General features: G+C 44.4%; 2 protein-coding genes across 6 annotated transcripts in view; both read left to right on the top strand.

Moving 5' to 3' along the window:
- The window catches only part of mical2b (microtubule associated monooxygenase, calponin and LIM domain containing 2b), a 43864-nt gene extending 37068 nt beyond the window's left edge, over positions 1–6796 (top strand). For 4 of the 5 annotated variants that reach the window (XM_037451400.2, XM_062562855.1, XM_062562857.1 and 1 more), the window contains 10 exons: positions 442–563; positions 652–855; positions 1048–1211; positions 1817–2199; positions 2873–2946; positions 3020–3109; positions 4076–4169; positions 4504–4612; positions 4995–5068; positions 5152–6796. In XM_037451400.2, coding sequence (XP_037307297.2) covers positions 442–563; positions 652–855; positions 1048–1211; positions 1817–2199; positions 2873–2946; positions 3020–3109; positions 4076–4169; positions 4504–4612; positions 4995–5068; positions 5152–5375 — 1538 coding nt within the window. In that variant the 3' untranslated portion in view covers positions 5376–6796. The remainder of the gene's footprint in view (positions 1–441; positions 564–651; positions 856–1047; positions 1212–1816; positions 2200–2872; positions 2947–3019; positions 3110–4075; positions 4170–4503; positions 4613–4994; positions 5069–5151) is intronic. The other variant, XM_062562856.1, reaches the window with a different exon arrangement.
- Positions 6797–7640: 844 nt separating this feature from the next.
- On the top strand, positions 7641–20656 carry parvaa (parvin, alpha a). The gene is made up of 13 exons (XM_037451969.2): positions 7641–7950; positions 11187–11276; positions 11518–11588; positions 11882–11984; positions 12072–12212; positions 14757–14872; positions 14979–15037; positions 16507–16526; positions 16634–16695; positions 17325–17393; positions 17497–17598; positions 18869–18941; positions 19270–20656. Exons 1-13 carry the CDS (start codon positions 7815–7817, stop codon positions 19344–19346), a joined length of 1119 nt encoding a protein of 372 aa, XP_037307866.1. The 5' UTR covers positions 7641–7814; the 3' UTR covers positions 19347–20656.
- Positions 20657–26283: the final 5627 nt, after the last annotated feature.

Here is a 26283-nt window from a genome sequence, read left to right as displayed (position 1 = left end):
ACGGTTGTAATGCTGCATGTTCAACACTAGAGGTCAGTGTTGTCCTTACAGCAGCCTCTTTATTATCAGACTTGAACATCTTTGGCTTGATATCCTCATTTTTCTCAGCCCAGAATGTTGCAGCTCTTTCCGATCACTTGTTTTGTCACAGTACAACAAAGGCACCACTTTTAAGTTGATGCTTCACACGCCCGGCCTTCAACTTGTCGTCGTAAGACAGAGTGGTTCTGATAAGACATGACTGAGCAAAAGCACAGGCAATTCAACAGACCTTAAAGCTGGAGCAGCTAACTAGAATCCAGCCATTGTCCATTGTTATTATTTGACGCCAGGCTAAATAATTACACTGAAATATCTCATCTGTAATGTGTGGCATTTGAGATTTGTTTCTTGAAAGCGATGTGCATTGAGGAATGAGTTGTTTTCTTTCCCCTCGCGCAGCGTTCCCTCTGATCTTCATCAAGCACTTTCAAAGAGGCCTTCCTCCGGACAAACAGAGGCCCGAGACCGTCCTGGAAGCGGAATCCGACTTTGAGGAGGTCCCTTCAGCAGAAAAACCAGCTGTAAGTACCTTCTTTTATCTTTTGAAAAACCTCCATGGTTCTGGTCAAATTAGCTATGTGTGCACTGACGAGATTCACGTTCTCTCAGAACTCGGACAGCAGTTCAGTGACATCCGCAGATACCCAGATGAGCGAGGAGCACCTGACCAAAAAGCCCTCCAACTCTTCCACCCCAAAGAAGCGCTTGATTCTCTCCCTCTCTGATAAAGAGAAGCTCCTAAACTGGGAAACACCGGTCTTACCGGAAGAAGCTCAAATTAACCCCGAAGACGCATATCGACCACAAACTCAGGTGGAGTTCTGGAGTTGTTTAGCAAGTGATGGTGGTTCAAGGAAAGAATAAGCCTGCACATGAATTTATTCACTATGCTTTTTATAAAATGTGATCTCTCGCTACTCCTTCCGTTGTATCACAGCGGCCCACAGGCCGTGATGTGAGCGTAGATAAGAGGAGCTAATTCCACATTTTATTTTTTATTATCAGGTACGAGCAGAGGCAGCAGCAGATAAGCTTCAGACGGACTTGAACCAGATTGTGGAACCATTCCCGAGCCAGACGTCCCCCTCAGCCCTCGGGCGCATAGCAAACGCCTTCAGGAGGACATTTAGGACAAATGCTTCCAGCAGGTCCAACCATGCGGTCCCGATGTCAGTACACAACACTCTATTTTAACGTGTGTATATGTTTCCAATAACATGCATGAAACAAGATTTAGCAGATCCTTATATTTTTAGAATTGCTCATTTATGACTTGAAATAATGTAAGGTGATTTACAGAAATTGTAGTAAAATGTGCACTTCTCCCAATTTGTAAGTTCTGTGGAGTTGAGTCGTTGTGTTTTGATATTTTCAAAAAGTTAGCTCCTAGTAAGTCAGCCATTGGTACCAAGGATGTCATGCTAGCTTGGATCGGGAGAAAACTGGAGTGACTGCAAGTCCCTTCACCTCAACAATGTCAATGAAAAGTTATTGTTGCCTTATCTAAAAAATTGGTAAACGGGAATATTTCTCTATGTCTCTAAACAGTCTTCAAATTGGATTATTGGGTTTGACTAGAAAGCTGAAACTATCTATCGTATTCATGTGTAGTGATGTGATGATTCACTTCACATTCTAATCTGATCTATCTGTTTTGACCTCATCACAGCCTTGGAGATAAAAATAGAGCATTGGAATGGCCAACTAGTTCTTCCATCAACATTTCTGAATGCATTGCTAATTGAAGGTACCTTTTTTATTTTGGGGTTACCAGGAGGGCCAAATGGGACGGCCCCCGCAAACGGAGGCCCGTGTCAGAGGGAGCGTTGAGCTTGAGCTCTCTCTTCACTGCCGATGGGCCGCAGCCACACGGAGATGAGAAGAGGGTCAGCAAGTGCAAAGCGCACGGGGGGTCTATACGGGCCAATCCGTGGGGGTCCGAGCAGGACTTGCCCTCTCTGTTGCAGCAAGTGTCCCTGAAGGGCCGCAGGAACTTCAGAGGGATGTTCTCTGACGACATGGCCTCGCTGCCCGGCAGGAGGGTCAACCTGTTCTCGTCCCTGAGGCTGAGGAAAAGGGAAGGGTCCGAGGGTGAGGGGTCGGACCACGAGGCGCAGAAGGAGATCAGGACGATACTCGCTAACCTCCGAAACAAAGGTTAGTCCAGCCATTTCCCAATCTTATAAACAAAAATTGTTGGGTTTTTTTTGACCACATGCGGGCAGTGCAGCAAGCACAACGGCATTGTTTTGGAGGCATGTTTCAGGTGAATGGGGAAAGGGAACCACACTTTTTAGGCCATTATTGAGGGAGAAGCCTATTTACAAGTTTTAAAATGTGCACTCTCTACTGACCATCAGGGGGCTTCTCCTCAGCCGCAAAAGGAAGTCTGATTGTATAAGTCTAGAAGTCGTAAATGCCTGTACTATGGACCATAAAGCAGGGTGTGCTTTAGGATGGGCTATCTGATTAATAAGTCACATCCACTACCTGATCCGTATACAGCGTCTTTACACCACTACTCTGATTTACAAATATGGTCAACAAATTTTGTTCATTGGTGGCAAAAATATAAAGAACACGCCGACGTTCATGATCCAAGATGGCGACGGACAAATTGCAGGAAGTGAGGCTTCAAAACTGCACCCCACAAACCAATGGGTGGCGTCTTAATGACTACTTCCACTTCTTATATTACGTCTGAGTCATACACTTATATATTCTGAGCCTGTCGATGGCTATAATAAAAGTTATACATCAAAACGTTTGTGTTTTGTACAAACTCTTACTTACTTACCTGTTCTCACTCTTTTTATTTGTTTGTATTCAGCCTCCAGACAGCAGAATCATGAAGAGCCCACCTCTAGTGACGACGAATACGAATACCCGACATCCAGTCAGAAGGTTGGTATAGGTCGCACGGTATTTGCCCCGGAGTGTACGTTTTCTGAAAAGTTCCTTGTGCTTCCGGGTTCAGCCGTATCCAGAGAGACAGAGCAGGAAGCAGGAGAGGATGGTGGCCCAGCAGGCGAAAGCAGAACAGCTGAAGAGGCTCCACAGGGCTCAGGTACGGCTCTTTCTAGTCTTTTGAGATCCACTCGTTATAAATGGAACGGTTTCTAACGAGAGCGACATCCATCGTATACTCATTTTACCCCAAGTTGATGTGGTTCCTTGGGGTCTTAATGAAAGCATGTCTAACATACTTTCGCCCCCGCCCTCTCCAGCGCGTATTCTTCCTCTTTTGGAGTTGCGCTGGGACTAAAAAGTCTCCCTTCCCCCGTTGGCCGTAACGTCGGTGCAAATATCGAATCTATAGTAAGTTTAGGGAGGGCAGGGGAGTTAAGGCGGACGGTAGGCCAAGGTCATGTAAGAGAGACTCCCATTACATGGTGACAACACAATGTCAAGGAAGTTCATTCCAGTCACTCAAGCATGACGCCACACCAGCCCAATACCCGCTTAAAAAGAAAAATGATAGGGAAGGGTATTCATTTAGACCCCCCCAATGTCTAAACCATGGTTACGTCTTGGCTGAACAAACAGATAGCAGAAAGCCTTTTTCTGCCCTGTTACAGACACCTTTTGGAAAAATACATTTATTTCCCGTAATTAAAAATCAACTCTTTCTGTGTATCATCCTTCTGTGTAAATAGCATGTTACAATGTGGACACCTGCGGCTATAGATAGATGTCGCTTATATATGTACAGATTTCTTTTTCTTTCTAAATTTAGGTGGTGTGGCTTATATTGAGGTGCGCTCTAGAATCCGGAAATTACAGTATCTTCTATCTTTTACAAGAAAACAAACATGTTGCCATGAATATAGTAGCTTAGACTTTTTTATTGTATCACACACGCACAAAAAACACCACTTATGTTTTATCTTTCATTGACTGCATTAAATGAGATACTGACAACATTTTTTTGTGTTGGATTCGTGAATGTATAACAAAATAATTAAATTGGACCAAGAAACACTTGACTGTGTGTCACATAATGTCTTTTTTGATTTTGTTTTGCTTTCCCCAGGCCATCCAGAGACAACTGGAGGAGGTTGCAGAGAAACAGAGAGACGTGGAGGAGAGAGGGGTGACCATCGAGAAGATCATCAGAGGAGAAGCGGGTACTGACCAAGACGCAGCTCAATGTGAAAGTGGAATTCATTCTTCTTTTGTTCGCTTCTTAAACTATCGGAACAAAAACGCGTTGTAAGCTACACTAACAGTTAATGACCATAGTCTCAAGAGACAGTGGGAGTTCATTGTTGCTCCAGCTGTTTACATTGCTGCGCATTGTTTGTGTGCTGGTGAATGGTGAGGTCCTGTCACTTTGACGCAAAGGTGTGTGTGAGAGATTTCCTTCTTGTCTTTATGTAATTGAAGCCACTGTTCTTCCCTTCCAACCCTGCTACATGCCCCCTTCCCCTCCCTCCTTCTGCCTCGTGTTCCCCCTGCCAGAATTGTATCGGACTGAAGACAGCGAAGAGGCCCAGCTCTATCAGTCCTGGTTTCAACTCGTCTTGGAGAAGAACAGATTGGCGCGCTACGAGTCTGAGCTCATGATCTTGTAAGCAACGTCATCAGCTCACAAGTGGATCAATGACTTTCAAAGGAAGATAGAAATCCATTAAGCCCGTGTTGCGTCGCAGCTTTAATCAAATGCCGCTCAAATGCTTTAGAATTCAAAATCAGAAATGCTTGTGAAATAAACCAGTGGCCCCCAACAGCTATAGATTTATGATGCTATTTAGGTATGTTAATATAATACAGATGTATATTAGAGTAGAAGGGTTTGGTTAAGTAAACAGCAACTTTCTTAAAGTTTTCCCACGGGTCCACAGTAATAAACGCCAAGGCCACACAATCAGACTCGTGATTTGTAGTTAAAGGTTGCTGCAGTTCGTATTTCTCACTACTAGGGCTCATCCGATATTTATCTTGTCCCTCAGTGCCCAAGAGCTTGAACTTGAAGACACTCAGAGCCGTCTGCAGCGAGATTTGCGGCACAGGATGGCGACAGAAGGTGAGGCTGGCATCATCACGTGACACACGCACGCCCAAACTCCAAACAGGATCCTGAACTCCTTCTCTTCTGCCTCACCCCAGACACAAAGAAGAGCGCCTCCGAGCTGCAGCAGGAGCAGGTGATGCTGGCAGAGATCATGAGGACAGTGGAGAGACGCGACGCGCTGGTGTCCGTGCTGGAGGAGCAGAGGCTGAAGGAAAGGGCCGAGGACAGGGATCTGGAGGGCCTTGTGCTGTCCAAGGGCTACGAGTTCAACTGGGCGCCGGCAGACCACAGCTGGGTGGGAGGGGGGACGGCGGAGTGAAGGTAGAACAGGAGGCGGGAAAGGGTTGGAACGTGGCGAGGCTTAGCAGAGCGCCATTTTTTTTTAAATCAAAAAAATGTTGGCAATGAACTCCTCCTCCTAAAAATACACATCTAGATCGTGTGGTGAGGAGACAAAAGTCATGGAAGTCTTGAGTCCCCCTAAAGAGGACGGCTTACATCTGGTCTTCCTTTGCTAAGCTTAAAGATGGGTGGATGAACGGAGAAGGAGCTGCTAGTAACATTCAGGTTATCTGACCTCTGCGCTCACAAGTGCTGCTCATAATGTGACTGAGTGCCTCTGAGAGGAATTACTCAACACTTTCCTTGATGCGTGCACAATCAAACATGTTTTGCTTTGTCGTGGACTGACACTTTGTAACTGTGTGTGTGTTTTGAGTTTTTTTTGTTATTTTCCCACTTTATATTGGAAGACTTAAATAAAATGCAATAGTAATCCCACCCAAATACTAATGAACACCAGAGAATCCCACAGTCACGTGTTTGTGGCCAGCTGGTATGATGCGCATTTGCCAGGTGAATGGAATTTTTACCTTTTGTAGTAATTATTGATACTTCAAAACTGCATCATGCGGCAGAAAAGTGCACATGTTGAAATGTTCAGGCATGTTGAATGTCTGGTGATGTCACAGCTTTTTCTTTCAGAGGGCTGAAGGAAACAACCTGGAAATGAGTCAACATTTTTTCACTCTCAAGTCGATTGTCTTTAGTAAGCTTTTTTGCATCAAAAATCATAAGCATGGTGTTTTGCCGGTCCAAATGTGTAAAGTCTCAAACGTTTGTTTGCCGCGGATATTATTTTCTACAACAATCCAAAACAATGTTTGTTACCTTATTTTCTGCCATTGAACCATAAAAGCCATTAAAAAAAACACTTGGGACGGGTTTATCAGAGGTGCAAACATGCTGACTCTTAAAGGTAAATCATAGCCAGAGATGTGACAAAGTGTTGATGGTCTGAATTCTTCTGTAATTATCTACCGTCATTTAAGATTAGTGTTGCACTCTTGTACGGCCGGTAAGTCAAATGAATTATGTGTTTGATGAATTTTAAACCCAGGACAAGGATCCACACTTATCATTTGGTCTGTGGTCTATAAATATTAAGTTTGTGTATATTATGAATTTAATAAATTATGAATTTAATAAATTGTGAATAACTTATGTTTTCATGATTGAAAAAGTTGTGTTCTATACATTTCGGTTTTATGCTGCTGTCAACTTTTAAATGGATAAAATTAAACATGAATTCCACTTTTTTCTGCTCTAATCATTAACTATTCCTATTAATATAAGTTGGGGTAGGAATGCCGCTTTGCAAACTTTCTTTAACATTATCATGGCCTTAGGCCTTTTCTGTCAACATAACCAGGACATTCTGATGTACCATTCCAAAATAAAAGCCTCTCAAAATACCATATTCACCATGACCCAACTTCCTTCAAAATCACCAGACTACATTTGGTCATTTTCAGATTAGGTTTAAAAGGAAACAAGCAATACTTTCATGACCATTTCACTTCAGGTTGATAGTATCCCCAAGGTGTCACTACCATACATGACCCAACTTCCTCTGAAATCTTTCAACGGGTGTTTTTTATAAATTGCTCCCTACGCACAGTTTAATATTTCTTCCGGGCAAAACATTTTGACAATGACATTTTTAAAGCCTAAGGTCTCAGGGGCACACTGCGTGGATTTGAAAAGAATCGGGTTTAATCCATGGGAGGAGTTCGGCCTTTTACAACTGTGAGAAATTATGAAAATATGCCAAAAAGGCACATCTTTAATGATTAAATGCAGCGCAGCCTAATCTTGAAATATAAAAGAAATAGGGGGTGTTCAGGGCTCCCAAAGAGGTTCCTCTACGCCTAGTCGTAGCGAGGACCCTAATGATGTTATTGTACTGCCGTCATGCACCAACCGCCGAGTCAAATCCCATGTATGTCTGACATATTATGGCAATAAATGTTTCCTGATTCCTGGTGTCCATGCTGTAAGCTAGCATGCTTGCAACAGCATTACCGTTAGCTAGTTTTATTAGAGAAAGTTAGCGGATGAAAAAAAAATGAACCTCATTACGGGTCGTCTACAATACATAATTCACAGCTATCCTGCTATCCGACTTTTTGCAGACAAGCTATCCGTGTTTCCGTGTTTTTAGCCACCCTCTGCTACCCTTCCCCCGGTGAGCGGACAGCCTTCCTCCGGGCTGCTCCAGCAGCGGTGGCGCCCCTCCCCGCCGGAGCAGGAGCAGGAGGAGGGGCCACTAACTTCAGCCAACTTCGGGACTAAATGTCTGGAATTCCGTTTCCGCTTTAGGGAGTTGACGGTGATTTTTTTGTTGTTGTTGCTTTTCCACGATTACTCGGACAGTTTCCCCGTCAACGTCGTCCCGGATTAAACCACCGCCGCCACAATGGCCTCTTCGCCCCAGAAGTCCCCGTCCTCTCCGAAGTCTCCGACGCCCAAATCCCCGTCTTCCAGAAAGAAAGACGACTCTTTCCTGGGGAAACTTGGAGGAACTTTGGCGAGAAGGAAAAAGGCGAAAGAAGGTAAAACAACGAGCCAGAAACAGTCCCAACAGCCCGCCCTCTCGGTGTACTAAGTTGTTGTCAGAAGTCATGATGAAATTATTAAAACCAATACTTTACGTCAGTACATATTTTCAACTTTTAACATAATTTCCCCTGAAAGGAAGCACCGTAGACGGAGTTCTTGTGTGAGTCTCTCATGGCCGCGGGCTGTGTCCGTATCCATGTACGGTATGAAGTCCGCCACTGTGATGAGTGAGGAATGAGGCCCCTCCAGCACCCACGCTGTGGGAGCCCAAAGGGCCCAAAGGGGCCTCTGGTCCCGTCCGAGACCTTTAGACGTCACCTGTGAAATGGTCCAGTGTGAAAGACTGTAAGGAATTAAAAAGGTGCAAATACGAAATTGGACCGCACACAATATGTCACGTTACCATGACAACCTCTTTTAATGACTTGGGTGCCATTGTGGGTATTCTGTTTTTATTTATGCCTTCATTTAAACCAGGCTTTCGCCTCACAAGATGAGAGGTTTTTATCCAATATTCAATTTACTTGATTCAAACCTTGTGTAGTAAAATATACAAATGTTTCTTGAATAACCCAGCTGTGTTGTCTCTGCTTGCATTAATGTTTCAGTGTGAATGGAATATGCCGGGCTGAACACTTCTCTTTTGTCACAATGAATTGTGGGTAATTGCAAATAAAATGACAACGGGACAATCCTAAACCCTTGCAGACTTTATAGGGTACATGCGTTAAAATCACACAGATGGGGTTGTGTCGTTTCCTCCTGTGAAAGGTTGCGAGTGTGATTCCCAGAGCGGGGGTCCGAGGTCACGGCTCAGATACAGAACTGTAGCTTCCACTGTTTTTGTATGACTTATAAAGCTTTTTTTATATATTAAACTTACCAAGCAGCTACAATAAATCAAAGCCTCTTTCTTAAATCCCCGGTTCAGCTTTTTGTTGTGTGTGTGTGTGTGGTTGATCTGCAAAATACAGGCGACTTAACGAGAGCATGGCATTCCTCGCCAAAGGCCAAGTTTATTTTTTTCATTTTTTTTATCGCCCACATGGAGAAAGGTCTCTTTCGGTCGGATGATCACGTTGCATCGTTCGGAATACTCTGACACAGCTGAGCCCACATTTCAGGTGGCCTTTGTCTACGGCATGTGCATGCAATCACATTATATCCATGCTGGCTCACAGTTGCACACACAGACACACACACAGTGCAGTGTGTGTGTGTGTGTGTAGCTTGTCTGCAGTGTGTTCTGTGATTTGATGGAGAACGTGGGCTGGTCGCTCTGGTGGAGATTGTTGATTAGATTGAAGTCCTTGTGACGTTTACGGCGATTGCCACACAAGCGAGGAAGGGGGAGGAGGGCAGGGATGAAAAACAGACACGAGCGAGAGAAAGGAGCCTTCGAAGGCGGGGAGCTAGAGAGGAGGAGGAGGAGGAGGAGAACATCAGGAGGTTTGAGTGCTGGACGTGGAAATGTAGCGCACACACATCAGGAGAGGCGATGTGCAAATGTGTCCCTCCTGTGGAAGTAAGGAAGGAATACACGGGATCAAGTGTTGCACTAGAGACTTGTGAGGTCCGCCCATGGCGGAGAGGGTGCTCAAACCCAGGGGGTTGGGGTTGGGGTGGGAACTCGGCTCCTCGTCACCCTGGTTTGCGATGCTGAGGGCTAATCAGTTGTGCGCTGAACGTATCTGACGTGCTAATGAAGGTAACACCACGGCCATTTCCCCGCCACATCGCGTCTACCCGCCTCTGTCTTCACGTACTCGCTCATCCCTATATAGCACAAGTGATAATTACCGTAATAACAGAATCGGGTTGATTGGGGGTGCTGCCATCGCAGCCTGTAAGTTTCCAGCTGTGGACAGTAACCATAAGTAACCCCCACCCCCCCACCCCCATTTATTTTAGAGAATCATTGTTTAACAGACAACTCGTTAGATTTCCCTCTGTGGTTAATGAGATTAAATTGATTTCAAATCAGTTCTCAACATGGCAACACATTCGACCATGAGTTGGGTCCAGCTTTAAAAGTCGATGTGGAAGAGTCTCGGACTTGCATTCACTCTACAGCAACTCCTCCAAAAATGAGTCTGATTGTGCCGAGGGCTGTAATCCAAGGCGCCAAACTCTTCAACTTCAAATCGTCAGTCCACAAAGCGAGGGGCCCTACGCCCACTTGTTATACCCAGTCTGTGGTTGGCTCATCTGCACGAGCTCCACGGTGTTCCTCTTCTCAAACTTGTCAAACTATTTTTTTCTTTAAAGCCGACCCACGTTTTTTTTTTGTTGTATATTATGTATGCTTACTCCTCAAGGTTTTTATTCATCCACTTTCTTTTAGTTTGTTCTGTTCATGCCTCGCACGGCACTCTAGGAATATCCCCCACGTGCACTATGCCAGCAGTGGTGGATGGTGTTGATTGAGAGGATGTTGTTCCAGTGAACACGGAGAAATGCACAGGATGTTCACTCCATGCTCTTCAGCACTCACACAGTGATCAAGCCTCCTCAGGTATCCGACACACTGAGAAGAAAGGCATGCTGGGTTTTCTATAAAAGCCCGCTGAGAAGCAGGAAGCAGCAGCGCTCCGTGTTGGTCTGACGTTGGGAGGCTGGTTCTTTGTGGCATCGGGGGGGGGGGGGGGGGGGGCTGAACCCTGCCCTCGTCTCCCAGCTGATGTGATGCGTCCTGCGGTTGGCGTGTGAAACGGCTTCAAGGACTTTCTCGGGCTTGCGAGCTTTACCTTTTTTTAATTTCTGGCTTGCTTCTCTAACGGGGGGATTAGTGGCGTCAATGTCGTTTTATTCCTGGAATTGGTATTTGTTGAATAAAGCTATGGACCCAAAGACTTTATTTAGGGCTTCGGGATGATTGGCGTTTACATCCTACTCTCATTTATCAGAGCTTAAAGCTACACATTCATTAAGGATGATTAAGCATAGTGAGTTTTAACCCTAAGTAACTAGGTGCTGTATTGTTGAAATGACATTGTTTTTAGTAACCTTGTCGAAAATGCCGCAGTACCCATCTGTTTATGGGAGACAGAAAGAGAGACTTCCATCCCTCCCACTTTCCTCCATGGCCATCTCTCTACAATAACAGAAAACTAGATTTGTAAACTACGGTGAACGGTTGCAGCACAAATGAAAAGCGAGCTTCCTGCCACAAGTGATGGGGGGTCTGAATGAAAGGGATGATGTCGATGTGTGTACCTCTTCCTCACAGTGTCTGAGCTTCAGGAAGAGGGGATCAACGCCATCAACCTCCCTCTCAGCCCGTCCCACTACGAGCTGGACCCCGAAGACACCATGCTAGGTACACTGCCACACTGGCACATTGCTTTTAAGGCTGCGTAGGTTTGTTTTGGGCCTTCGAAACCTTTATTTATTTTTATATTAATTTATTCAAAAGTGGTTTGCCCTCGATTTAAAAAAAAAAAAAAAATTTAAAAAAAAATCCACTTTTCCCAGCATTAAATGTAACGTGGGTTGATTAACTGATACAGTTACCTCCCCCATGGCTCTAATATTTCCCCCCGTCTGTGTTCATCCCCCAGAGGAGAACGAAGTGCGCACCATGGTGGACCCCAACTCCAAGACCGACCGCAAGCTGCAGGAGCTCATGAGGGTGAGGTCTCAAGTCGTTGAGGTGTTGTGCTGCATCTCCATTCCTCGCATCAAAGGACACAGAAAGCGCTGACGGAGGTTGAGAGGAGTGCGGCGGTGTGACCCAGACTTTCCAGGTCACGCCGTCTGGGATGTGAGGAGTCCAGCAGACATCTCGTAGAGTGCATCCCAACGGCCTCGCGTTCGGCCCAACGCTTTATGTCCCAGCAGGACGTTCGTCCCTCGCCGTCCCGCCCAGTCAGCAATGGCGTGGAACCCTCCGGATAACTGTTCTTTTGTTTTGTGCCCATGTAGGTGCTGATCGACTGGATCAACGACGTGCTGGTGGGGGAGAGGATTATCGTGAAGGACCTGGCCGAGGACCTGTACGATGGACAGGTGCTTCAGAAGCTGTTCGGTGAGGCGCCGGCGGTCTGAACTCTTTGCCTCTCTATCGGCGCTGTGCGCGCGCTAACCTCCCGGGTGCTTCATGTGTGCGCTGCAGAGAAGCTGGAGGGCGAGAAGCTGAACGTGGCCGAGGTGACCCAGTCGGAGATCGCCCAGAAGCAGAAGCTGCAGACGGTGTTGGAGCGCATCAACGAATCGCTCAAACTGTCCACCAGGAACATCCGCTGGAACGTCGACTGTGAGGACACTTTGGAATATTCCAGGTTTACTGTTGTTGTCGTTGCTCGATTTGTATGATGTCTTTTTTAGATTATCTGGGTTTTTTTTTTTAAATCAATGAGTTTGGATTGTTTGCCACCATGTCAAACCTTGGTGACCATTGGTAGGAAGTGCAGGCAAGAACGATTCCTTCCTTCGTTACATTTCACAATAAAAGCCCTAGACACTGCATAACCATTTACCCCAGGGAACTCAAATCCACTCATTTTGGTAAACGGGAACTTAATAAATTAACTCACTGTTTGTGAAGATGCACATTGATCCAGTTCAGACCTGAGCCAATCCATCTGAATGATTCATTGGAATAGTGTTGAAACGTTATCAAGATGAAAATATTTGCTTCAAAATATCCGCAGGCGACTATTTTAATTTTTTTAAATGTTTATTAATTATGTGTAAAGATCTTATGTCATTGGTCCTGTTGGACACTACACTTGTGGTCTGGGAGAAGTCCTCAACCCATAGAGCGTTATGGTCCAGACCTCCCCAAGTAGAAACCAGATGAAGAGCACAACCTTTACAGAACATACAAAAACACCTGCAGTGGTTCTGCTGCTGATTCAAAAAGAAGTGGAGCATTTTAGTCGGTGAGTGAAAGGAAATTGGAACACGGAAGCGCCAAAGTGGCAATTTGGAAACAGTGTCTACTTTTATAAGGGAGCGCTCACAAAATGATTTTTCTACTGCAAATTGCCTTAAATGGTTATCAAATATCATTTATTATCTTGTAATAACGTTCAAAATGAAGCGATGTCCATCCTTAAAAGAGCCCAGCTCCCAGCCTGACTTCCCCTCCTGCGTGGAGAGTACCAGCCACATGACAGGTTCTTATTTTACCATATATATATATTTTTTTTTTTAAAAAGCTCCACTCGCAGGATTGTTTTTTATGTCTGAATGCTGTCTCCATTGGATTAATGTCCTCCTTATTGAGCTGGGAGCTTTGAGATGGAGAACAACAGCCGGCGCTCGTCAATAAGAGCTCACCTCCTCCTTTTGACGGCACTCTTTTATCCACAATAATTACCGTCGGGCTTTCTACCTCCGTCATTAGCCGCAAGGTGCACATGAGCCATGAGAGAAATAGAAAAATGCCAAACGGTGCAGGCGAATAACATGTGACGTGATTGATTTTGCGGCCCGTTTCCTTTTGAGCAGTTTTCACTTCTTTTTAAATCATTCCACTTTTGTCTGTCCCTTTCTTCTGTCTTTCCCGATGCATCTTTTTTGGATCCTCTCATGCAGTGAGGACGTGACAGGTGTCTCCAAAGGCTTTTAGCGCGTTCTGTGGGACTCGCCACGGGGTTCAATCCGAGTCTTGCTTTGGGAACTTAATTGATCTTGATTGTGTATCCAGAGGTAAATCCTATTTGTCCGGTTGACTGAAGTCCTTCTGACTGAACAGGCTCTTCACAAGAACTCGAGTCCTTCTGTCTCTCATCTGACACAAAGGGTTGTCTATTTGCGACCTCTTGTGAAATCACTCCGAGGCAGCCATTGGCAGTGTGATTGTGTTCATCATTGAAGCTGCTTGACCGTGTGCTAAAAACTTTAAATGATACATTTCTTCAAGGTTGGAAAGTAATGGAAAATATGCTGCTTGTTATTTGGCGACCCGTTGAGAGGGGTTCATGCAACTCTGCTCGGTGACAGTAGATCTGTAATAGATGCAGATTATAAGAATGTCTGAATACATTGGTAGTGCCTTTTCATTACTTGATATTTTAATTCTCCAAATCCACGATTCCATTTGACTTTAAATTTTAAATTCAATTTTATTTTTGATTTAAAATAAAGAGATTTTAACATTGACAGCCATCACAATGTCCTTCGATGTTAAGATCTACAGATCATCAGTATCATGCCTGTTTATATTTCCCAATTCTCGTTTCAAAAGAAAAGCTGCGCGGCATCGAGCATGATGTTTGTTTTATTATTTGCAATAATAATAATAACTTATTTCCCCAGTCAATAGGGAACAAACTGTTCCAGTAGCAGGAAAGAGTGTTCTTCACTCCAATTCCTTGAGTTTCTCCGGGTTTACGAGCTACACCCGAATGCCTCGCAGAAGTCCCACCAGGTGGCTGCGTGATATGGTTGAAATTGCCAAAAACACTCCACAGAACACCTTTTTTCTTCCCGACCCTGATCCGCGCATGTATGATTGTCTCCGCCAGGAGATTATCACATTGGTGGTGGCGTCTGTCCGCTGCACCAAACTGCATTTTATTCTGGCCGCTGCATGCAGAAGCACCTCTGGTGGTTTCACTGACACACATTCTACTCAATAGATCTGTTGTTGTCGGCAAAAACTCTTGTGGTATGTCTTTGGTGTGGGCAGGCTTTGGTCCAGCTGTTGGTTGTGATCATTGTAACCAGCACGAGCAGGTTTGGATGTGTAGTGAATAAACCGGGATGGTAACGAGCCCCGTCAAAGTGCTGAGTTACAGTTGTTAATGTTGATAATGTCTCTCTGTGACTCTCTTGCTCTCCTCCACCGTAGCGGTTCACGCCAAGAGCATCGTTGCCATCCTGCACCTGCTGGTGGCGCTGTCGCAGCACTTCCGAGCGCCGATCAGACTGCCGGACCACGTCTCCATTCAGGTGGTGGTGGTCCAGGTGGGTGCAGCGTGCAGCCTGCTTACTTTCACAGTAGAGCAAGTCTTCCCTTTCTCTGAGAAGGTTGCTCCCCTAAGCATCTGGTCCTGCGTTTTGTATCCTTCAGAAAAGAGAAGGCATCCTTCAGTCCAGGCAAATTCAGGAGGAGATCACCGGCAACACAGAGTGAGTACACTCTGCTCGTTTTGACATCTCAACGCACAAGGTGCAAGAACATTGCTGCAAGGTGCAAGAACAGTGCTGCAATGACAGAAATAGTCAGCAGATCCCTCCCCTCCACCGTGATGTTTTTTTATAGCTACGCCATCTTTATGTCCTGCGTCCATGGTGCTCTTTTTCTCTTTGACAGATGGCAACTCAACCATTTCTAGTTTTGTCAACTTTATCAACAACACAAAACCATCACAATTCTACAATAGCATTACTCCACTAGTCCCTCCGTCCACCATTGCCACTACAATTGCTCACAACAGCAAATTAGAATTCTGGCGCACTTTCCCATTTGCCAGCGCCATGGTCGACCCACTACTTCCTCCGTGCTGCAAATGGAGCCGACGGTGGGGCGACTGCGGGGGAAGTTGGACTTATTGGGAACCAATATAAATATGCAGGCGCCCAGATGTTATACCCCATAATGTTTTTCAGCCACTGTAAAGTCAGATTATATAATAGATCAGATGGTAATTGACATGTCAAAATTGCCTCCACCTGGCACCGTTTCCTGAGCCACTCCCCCTCTCTCCCCCCTCTGCAGCCACCACACAGATATATTCAATTGATCCTAATAAGTAACCCAAAAGATGTTCTGCACAACCTTATGTCCCCCTGCAAACACAATCATTGTGCACCACTGAATCGACAAACATTGGGATTGAACAACATGTGATGTGTGATGTGATGGCACCCTTAAGCTGAAGAATTAGACCGTTTTAAAACGCACACACACACTTTTATTGTCTCTCTGTAAGGTGCTCCTGCAGCCTGGCGGCAGCAGCGAGAGAGATAACGGCGGGCCAGCCCACACACACACACACACACACACACACACTTTGACACTGTTATTAACACACACACAGACACACACGCATGCGGTCACAGTGGAAATACGGTTATTACCACACCACCAGGACTGTTGCCCAGATCTGCCCGCCTTTACCATCACAGATTAGTGTGTGTGTGTGTGTGTGTGTGTGTGTTTCTGTGTCCTGCATGCTGCGATATCCCCTCCTTGGAGACACCACAGCAGAAAGAAACCACCTGAGCCTTTCCAACAGCAACATCATCCAGAGTGCTAACATTGTTACAGCAACCTGAGAGTGGCCTCTCCATTCCCATTGAACACCTGCGTGCACACAAAGGGCACGTCTTCATTCACAGCGTCAACGTCCAACCGCCATTGTTCTGCTGTGGGGATTGGTGCAGCACGTGGCATTGTGCACCGGGTTATTTGTGAGCCCCCGAAGGCGTACCTGTGTTCATTGTTTAATCAAATTATGACGCCACGGCATTATTGTATTGTCATTTTCTGTGGCATTCCTCTGCGATTCGATCCCCTTTCATTTTTGAATATTCAAGTGTAAAATAGTTAATAAGCCGCCTCTGATCTGTGTGTTTTTCTTCCTTTTCTCTCTCAGGGCCTTCTCCGGCAGACACGGTACGTCCTCCACCAAGAATTGGAGATTTTATTCAACATTTTCCAGAAATATTCAGACGTCACAGAAGTAGTAGTAGTATTATTATTATTTTTGTTACTCCTCACAGAGCGCGACGCTTTCGACACCCTGTTTGACCACGCTCCAGATAAGCTGAATGTTGTCAAAAAGGTACAGTAGCAATATCCAATTTAGCAGCCATCAGGTGTTGGAAACCGATGCCATCTCTCTATGGGTATTTAAACCATTCAACCGGGCCTTTCCCTCCAGTCCGTGGTCAGGCTACAGCGCCTTCACAATAACATCGAGACCTGAGTGGGTTGTTTGTGGTGCGATTAAAGATCAGTGTGCATTCAAATCATGCAGCTCCACATAGCCACCCGAAATGGGTCTTGCGCATGTTGCCCGTGCAACCAGAGTCATGGAGCCAGTCTTGGCTTCTAGAGTTCTTCACAGGTGGTTTATTGTCTTAACGAGGGAGCTGAATCCCTGAGGGGTGAAGCAGCGTTACTTGCTCCTGCATCGGAGGCTCTTGAAGACTCTCATGCTTTAGTCCAACCAAAGTTCTGTGTAATATATTGCTCGGTTTAGTGACTTAAACGGCAAATTATAATGAAGTGTAAAATAATTTTCCAAAATTTGTATACTTGGTAAAGATCTGTTCATCAGTTCTCTTTTGGGTTTGGAGTTGATTAGCACATTATGGCCCCAGCCTGGAGGCCCTGTGCTTTGTTGTTTTTTGATATGTGTCAAAGGTGTGTGTAGATATTGTGACTTTTTTTTTTCTTCTGTTTTTACAGACATTGATCACATTTGTGAACAAACACCTCAACAAGCTGAACCTTGAGGTGTCTGAATTGGACACACAGGTACTTCACAATACACAGCGCCTACGCGTCACATGCCTCAAATGATGCGCATGTGTCACCATGTCAGCCGCCACCGTTGTTAACCGGCCTATGCTTGTGTCAGTTTGCAGACGGCGTTTATCTGGTATTGCTGATGGGGCTGTTGGAGGGATACTTTGTGCCGCTCTACAACTTTTTTCTCACACCAGAGAATTTTGAACAAAAGGTAAAATGTGGAATCCCAGACGTGACCCTCCCCGGCAGTGTCTCCTGTCCTTTTGGCCAATCGTGTTACAGGTGGACTTGCTGGATACATGCACGTATGCAGTAGGGTTGTTTTCTCTCTGCATGGTGCATGAATGGATCAAATACTTCTGTATTTGAAGAGTCCGCTCTTCTCCCCACCGCCCCAATAAAATGCCATCTGCTTTTTTTTTCTTCTTTTTTTTTTTCCCCCCCGAGCCCATTGAGCGTGTGCAGCGCCATCGCTCCTCTCCGTTGGCCTCTGGTGGACGGGTGATCTGCGTAGAGGCCGCACTAGCCTTTTGTTTGGGGCTCGGCCAGGAGGCTCCTGCCAAGCCGGGGAGCAGAATGGGCCACGATGCACACACGCACACACACACACACACACACACACACACAGACACACACACACAGACACACAGCCTGTAAGAAGGCACCAGCCCCACAGCATCTGTAATCTCCTCTTGCACAGGGAAACGTGTGTGTGTGTGTTGCACCAGGGGTGGGCTGCGAAAAGTAGTGCCAGACACCAAGAGAGCACTTCATCTTCTGCTCAGTAGATCTCTACTTACGGCTCATTCTCTCTGCTTTTCTTTTTGACTGTATGAGACGGCTAAGGTCACGCTTTTCACACAATGAGCCCTTGTTGGGCAAAGCTTTTAGTACATCACAGCAGACACACACACATAATGGGCAGAGAATACAAAAACATCTTTCAACTCTTTCTGCCCGTTGATTGATATTTCTCCTTGCTTTTCGTTTTTATTTAATTTTTTAAAAGTCATATTGACTCCGACATCTTTGCAGGTGTCCTCTGCAGAACGGGGTCCATGCAAGGATTGAAAAATACCAAATAATTCCACCTGTAACAGATTCAGTTTTTGTCTTTTTAAATAACCACCAGTGTCAATTTGTCACTCCCGTGTTCTTCCCCATAGCGAACTTCACATGGCTGGTCGCAGTCGGCCCTTTTCCTGTGTTGTGCGCGTGCTGCTTGCACTCGTTTATGGCGCTTATGAACTTCTTGGGAGTGTTTTGAGTGACAGCGCCGGCACGCGTCCGTTGATAAACCAGTTGTTTGTGCAGCTGCTGAAGGCTTAAGTTCTTACAGAATGGACCAGCGCAGTGTTTGCCAGCACAGGGAGCTGTGGGCGCACGATTGAATCGTGTGTTGTGGGATTTAGGAACCACTGCTCTTATCTCTGCGTGCGTGGCAGACTTAGTTCCTCACGGCGTCCTCACTCTCTCCGCAGGTCCACAATGTGTCCTTCTCCTTTGAGCTGATGCAGGACGGAGGTCTGGAGAGGCCGAAGCCCCGACCAGAAGGTAGGATGCATATTGGACTCGGGGTGTTGCTCGGCCCACAACTACAGCCCGGGTCTGATTGGTCCCAAACGTTCCCATCTATCGGAGATGCAGAGTTGACCTTTTAGATTAAAACAGAAGTTTTGTGCTTCTTGCATTCTTTTACCCACACATTTGGTAAGAATTGCAAATATTGATCCTGCATTTTGTTTCATCACAGTAGAGTGATATAATTTAGTTTGTAGCTCTAAACGCTTTATATTATCACTCTACCCTTGTTTTCTGGATTTTATTATGGAGACAAGCTTGTTAACGCTCAACTTCTGTTTGTATTCCTGTTTTTTTCCAGATATAGTGAACTGTGACCTGAAATCGACACTGCGCGTCCTCTACAACCTCTTCACCAGATACAGGAACGTGGACTGAGCACCGGGCGGCAGGAGGGAACACTCCCAACTATGTATCACCATGTTCCAGCTAAATGACATGCGTTTCCTTCCACTTTTTTTTATCTCAATGCATGCATCACATTTTGCCCCTGTTGGATACTATACCACGCACTAGTCTTTCTGATTTCTGCAAAGACAATTTTACGAGATCCTTAAGACGTTTATAGAATATTTCCTGACGCATTTTATCTTTTTTCTGCTGAAGAACAGCTGAAATTTCATTTTGTTCACAGAATGATATTCAATCTAGTGTTTTCCCTCTTTAAAACTATATTTGGGCAGTTTTAATTTTTTATATAAATACTCAATTTGGGTACACATGGCTAAATTGCACCACAATATATGAGACATTTTCACCTGCTCAAAAACGCACAAGAGAAATCCGTTGATTGGCCTTTCAGGGCTTGACTTGTGTGACACAAAACTGACTTTTTGTTGTAAATTGGGCTTTGACACACGGTTCTGGGGACATGGATGAACCAAATAAAAGAGCCAATGGTTAGGGAAGTCGTAGAGGTTATCCTGTAATGACTTCTGTCAATCTGTGTTATCAGAAAGATGAACAAATATGTATCTTTTTAATTCCTAAAAGTGAATGTTCATCTGTGTTTATTTTACATTTTTATTTTACATATTTAACTGCTATTTTATTTTTATTTTTGTTGTTTGTAATTCATAAGTGCCTTTATTAAGATGTGTGAACACAGCTAGCAGCTCCCGATACGTAATGTCACTACGCTTATGTCTTAACTTTCCAGAATCCCTCCCCTTGTGTGGAGCAACATTAGAAACATCTGACCAAAGCTCTGTTGTACTCGCACTGTAAGTCCTATAAAGGTGTTACTCAGTAGCCATTCGCTTTCTTGTTTTTTGTCAACTTTGCTTTTTTGGGGGGGTTAAACACACATTTGATTTCTCTCATTTCTGCAAAACAAATGAAACAATTCACTGCTTACATTTAATGTATTTTTTCTCTATTATCCATCAATGTTTTGAATTATATCGTCTGCTCCCTGATAGTTGCTATATTTTATGTGTTTGCTCCTCAAAAGGATGCAAAGGAAAGGCTTTTACAGCCAAACAAGGATTGGGGTCAGATTGGTTCCAATTTGGCCTGCACAACTCGACAAGTGGACCGAGCTCAACAATTTTCTTTTCATTTGCTGAATTGAGAAATGGGTAAAAGCTTTCTGAATTGGAAGTGACTCATAGAGCGATAGCCCAGTTGAGGATTGAATGAAATTCCACAATAACTTTTGAAAATAAAGTGTGATGAATAGGTGTGTATCCTCTGTATGTGACCTTGGGATTGCACATTGGTGTATTATTATTAATGCTATTGCAATATTCTTTGCCAAATCCAACAAACTTTGCAAAAACCTGAACATGTTTTTTATCCCAACTTTTTTTAAATTAATTTCCAGGATTCGTTGTATTTTTACAAACACAACAAAGAAGTGTGTGTTTGTGTATTTTGTCCTTAATATTTAAAGTTCAAGTCCTTTAATTGCAAAGTGATGTCGGGCTGTAACATTTTTCAAGGTTAGAACATTGTAAAGACTATAATTTAATTTTCAATTGAGAGTTTGGGAGGGTTTGTGTGCCTCGGACGTAAAACTCAAACTGCATTTTTTTTCTTTTCTAATAAAGCACTCAATTTCCCCTCTAAGGGGCTCTTTAAACCTTCAGGGAAAGCCATTGGCACACATGCAGTGCGCCTGTGTCGGCTCAATGGCCGTAGCAAAGTGTAACATTTGTTATTACTGTGTCCAGTGATGATTGCCCTCTCAGACGCTCTCATGTCAGCTGCAACAGATCCTGAGGGATCTGAAACCATGTTATGATCATTTCCTCACCCAGGGAACAATTCAGCCGCTCTAGTTATTACCTTGTTACATAATTGTTATTGCATTATTGTTACGTGGTTGCACGCTGCCGCATTCCAAACAATAATTAAATTAAGAAAATGACTTGGTAGCAAAATGAAGTCAACCCGAGCCCTTTGTATATTGGAGGATATAGTTGGTGGAGAGCAAGAACAAAGCTAAAAGTCAAATTCAGACCTTTCCCAGTTGTCTGAAACTCAATTCCTTGTGTGTCCAACACACTTGGAAAATAAATCGTCCTGATTCTAATACTGATTGAACTCAAGTATTGAAATGTATGGCCATACAATTTCACTATAGTTATTTACAGCTTGTACCGCTGCCTCCAATTAATAGATAAAAGAAACGCCCTGGCTAGCTTGATTAAACACAGAAGCTCCAGCAGGTAATCAGGTGCTTCCCATCAACTGGTATTGACCTCTGACCCCTTTATGAACTATGGAAAGGGAAAGAAAAGATAAAGTTTCACATTATTATATTATGTCGCATTGGGTAAAAGGTTGGGCTGTACAGCCCAATGATGGCTGGCCCTCCACGTAGGTAAGGTTACAAAGTACAGCAGGATTACTTCTCATAAGTGTATCGATGCTCTCTCTCTTTTGCAGTAGTTTGCAGAAAGCTCCCCTCGTTCTACAACAACATCAATTTGCCGTTCTACGAAGCCATGGAGAGCTGCAGAGAGACGGGGGGGGGAAGGGGGGGCGCAGGTGGTATCATAAAAGACTGCATGCGATACATCCTTAATGTCCCACATCTACCACAAGCGAGAAGAACTCTTAACAATGACGGGAAAGGTCAGTGGATACAAATGCTTGGCGCCGTGCCAATGAACCATGATCTTGTGTAACCCGTTTACACAAAACAATGGCGGTCGTATTTAAGGGATTACTGTCCTATAAATAACGTTGACTTGTAATTGTGCATGATCGGTAGTTCATTCCTGTAACATATGTGCTGCGGTTGTAGTCCTTTGGGTGCAGGAAGGTGCAGTCTGTAGTCCTTGATGACAGAAGGTAAATCTGATTAGATCAGTACTCCCTATTCTTAGAGGCTGCAGAGGACCAAAAAGACACTTGTGACCTCTTTTGACTTGTTCATTCATCCTCTCTGTCACAGAGCGGCCTGATCAATGGCGATCGTGGAAATTGAGCTCCCGAACCTGAGCCGTGTAATCGCTATCTTTCTTGTCAATGTGCCTCTATCTATCCACGCGTCAAATAAATGTCAAAAAAATTCAAGAGCAATCTGGTCTGCTCCCCCATGTTTCATGAAAGGGAGCGTTTTAAAGCACAAAAGGAGAGGAGACTCGGTGTACCCGGAGCCCTGAGTTCCACTAGCTCACTTCATCTGCTGCTTGGTTTGGTTCTTCACTTCGGTCTACACCTTTAGGCTTTCTTGCCAACGTAATGTGGTCGAGTAAAGCTGGAGTTGTGTGCCTGAATACCATGTGTCCACAATCTTGCAGCCTGTATCTACTGAAAATACAGTTAAAATTGTCATTCTGTGTATTCAAAATAGAATTTCTTGTTTAGTTAGCCATATTGTTATTAAAGCTATCCTGTTATAACTTTAAAACCGTTATAACTTTTTAAATAGTCATACAGTATCAAGGCTGCTAATGATAAAATCAGTATAAAAGGAAGAATAAAATAAGATTGTTCCACACATTGCTTTGCTTCTGAAAGTACATTTCAAAACAATAGGGGTCCATAAAGGAATTAGCATCATGTAAAGACTCAAATAACCAGCAGTGGATGAACTTGCACAAAATGTACACTGCGCTTACGTGTAAATATTTCACCGAAGGTTTACTCTATTGTTATGGTTCTTGAATGTGGGAGTTCTAGATTTTGGAAATTTATCAAACAGAACCAGCTGTTTACCTCTGGTTCTGCAGAGTGAGGCCCATATGTAAGTGTCCTAAAGCTGGCGTTCTCTCTACTGACCAGCAGGGGGAGACTCTTGTTGTTGCGACAATAAGTCAAATTGTGTAGAAGTCTATGACAAAACAACTATACTTCTTACTTGAATTATTACATTTATATGACTCTGATTGCAGCAGAGATCTGTCAATCACCATTGCTAGAGGAATTGAATGTATTGTACATCTTTTACATTAATCATTCTGTACACATGACATCCATTGCAGTCTGTCCATCCCGGGATCCCTCCTCTGACGTTCTCCTTAAGGTTTCTTCCCTTTTTTCCCAATCGAAGGGTTTTTGCATTTTTTCTAAAATTGTCTAAATGAATATCGTGCTGTATTAAAGAAGACTTGAAAGTAGAGCTTGAGACCAAAACCGCATGTTTAAAAGGTTTGCTGAGGTAATAGTTCAAGAGAGAAGTAGAGTCATTTTCTCATAGACTTTTATACAACCAGACTTTTTTTTGCAACTGGATGAGTTGCACCCTGATGGCGGGTAGAGAAAATACAAGATTAAGACTACAAAGAGTCATTATCTCTCTGCATAGACTTCTATTGAAAGAACTGGAAGTTGCCGCCCGATTCAATAAAATAAAGAAAAATAACAGTAAAAACACTTCTCTATGGGGCTACTAGTGGTCAAACACTCCTTTACAATGTTAAACTGAGAGCAGTGCCGAGCTAACCACGGCGTTCACACACATGCATCAACATGCACCAAAGGTGTGTGACCGGGCCGGTCGATGTAAACAAGGAGAAGGGATACAGCAATGTTACTTTCTCCAAGCCAGTCCAGTTTATTTAAATAAGACCAACATGTTAAAAAGTATAATTTTGTACATTTAAGCTGCTATGGAATTGCTACTAGCCTAAGCCCAAACGCTTGGCATCTTGCTCAAGTCGAGGCCGATGGGGGCTGCTGGGATCGACTGCCCTTTTGATTTCAGCCTCTGTAAGAAATGCCGCCCTAAAGCTGGCTCATGTGGAGACGCCACACCCTCATTGTTCAGCCGACGCTCCGCTTCCCTTCCCCTCGGACGCACTCCGTCTTTATTTCCCCCCGTCTATCATTTCAAGCACTAGGGGAGACCGACGTATTTAATTATACACAGATTTAAGATCAATGCATAGACTACAAGGTCCGTGTTAAAGGGGCGTCGCCCCAAGTGGAGCTTAACAGACAAAACTCGTGCTGCCACAAAATTATTTCTTAGGATCTCAAAAAGTTTTCCGGACTTATCTTTTGGCCTTTCACGGCTGTGCTATTCTAGGTCAGAGCGCTGATATCTTTTTTCTTTATTTGTATGACCTGGCAAAACTTTGCTGCGAGACAGAAAAAAATCTCAGCTAATGCTGACTTGATACACTTTCTAAATAATGAATGTATTTTAGCATCCATAGAGGACATACTGGGTCCACAGGCACAGACGCATTAATAAAACATCAGGAAGTGAGGCGAGGTCACACACAAGGTCTCACTATTTACCTTACCATCACCTGTGTTTCAGCAGCCTGCTCTGAAAACGCCTCCGCAAAGACGTCTAGGAAGCACACTCTCCCCACGATCAACATGTGAATCAGCTGTGTGTGTGTGTTTGTATACATCTGTGAGAATGTTACTTGGGCACACAAACACAGACACCATGTGGAATGCTACCCTGCAGGCCTGCAGGCCTGTGGTGTCGGGTGGCAGTCAGTGTTCCAGGCTTTGTGACCCATGGCATATCTGTGTTTGTTTTATGTCACAGCCCCTCCCTCTCTGGGAGATGACAGTCCAGCAGTGCCTGCAGGGGTGAAACCTGAGACAGGCAGACCTTAGTAAACAACAATTCCTTTCATGAGACAGAGGCGTCTGCCTGCTGCATTCAAAGCGGGGTCCTGCTGTCCCGTTTCTTTTGTTTGGGGGGGGGGGTGAAATCTATTTTATTTGACCACTTGATGAGTAACGTTAAGATGCTCTGGTTTTAACTTGAAGCCAGGCATAGACTTATGTGTCTGTCAAATTGAAGCCAATGTGGAAGCGTCTTTAAACTTGCATTTTCTTTATTAACCAGCAGGGGGCGACTCCTCAGGTTGAATACAAAGAGTCATTATCTCTCAAAGCTGTTTTGTCATTACTTCTCGTTTCTTATCAGTGGGATCCTAAATCTGTTACATATTTCTGCTGGCTAACATCACTAGCAGGGACCTTACATTTGTTCTCTCCATTTGTAAAACTTATATATACACAGGTTTTACACACATTTAAACATTGAGTTTAAAGTTTGTCCATGTAACCTTTGCTAAACAGCAACCACTTTAACCACAATAAACTGAAATAAACACATGAGAAGATAATTACAGATAATAAAATATGGGCAGTAGGCACGAGTAGCAAAGAGTCACTAATTCTGGTTTCTGTTTAAAATTGCGCATTAGCGAAGCAATGCATTATGGGGCAGTCAGTACACTCAGAATATCACGTTTTGAGTTAGATATGTTTATTCATCTTACCACACCACGTAAGGCTGTAGTAAATCAAAGCAAGTAGTGCATGAACCTTTGAATGTGTAAGAATAATATTTTAATTTTTCTAGTATGGCGAAAGTGTCTAAATCAGACCTTTTCTACTTTTAATTGAGAACTAGATTTTCCTTGTTATGGATTTGACGTGACTTAACAAATAGCCAGACCAATACTCGCACACAGACATTGTGTCAGTGTCTTTTCTTTTTGTTTTTTTTAATGGATTCGTTGTCAGCTGCTCGACCCCCTCCTCACGCTCCCAAACAGAGTTTGGGCGCTGCACTCTTTTCTTTTGTTGGTGTGAACGCAGCCCATCCACTCCGGCCCCTTCCCCCTCGTGCTCCCTCTCTTCTTCTTTTTTTTTCTGCGTCTCTCCCCACCCACCCTCACCCATCCCTCCCCGTCCCTCACCCACCCCTCGCTCCATCCATCCAGGGTGACGCCAGTCCCTTTCACCCCGCCCCGTTCAACTCAGTCCGCCGCGTTCATCTCATTCCTGCTCCCATTCCGCGCATATTTCGCATCCTTCGGGAGAGACGCTGCGCGCTTTACGCAAACCGGCGCCTCCCCCCCCCCCCGCCAACCCCCCCACCGTCCAA

This window comes from Pungitius pungitius, chromosome 6 (genome assembly GCF_949316345.1).
Source record: "Pungitius pungitius chromosome 6, fPunPun2.1, whole genome shotgun sequence".
NCBI lineage: Eukaryota > Metazoa > Chordata > Actinopteri > Perciformes > Gasterosteidae > Pungitius > Pungitius pungitius.
This window is presented reverse-complemented; position numbering and strand designations above follow the sequence as displayed.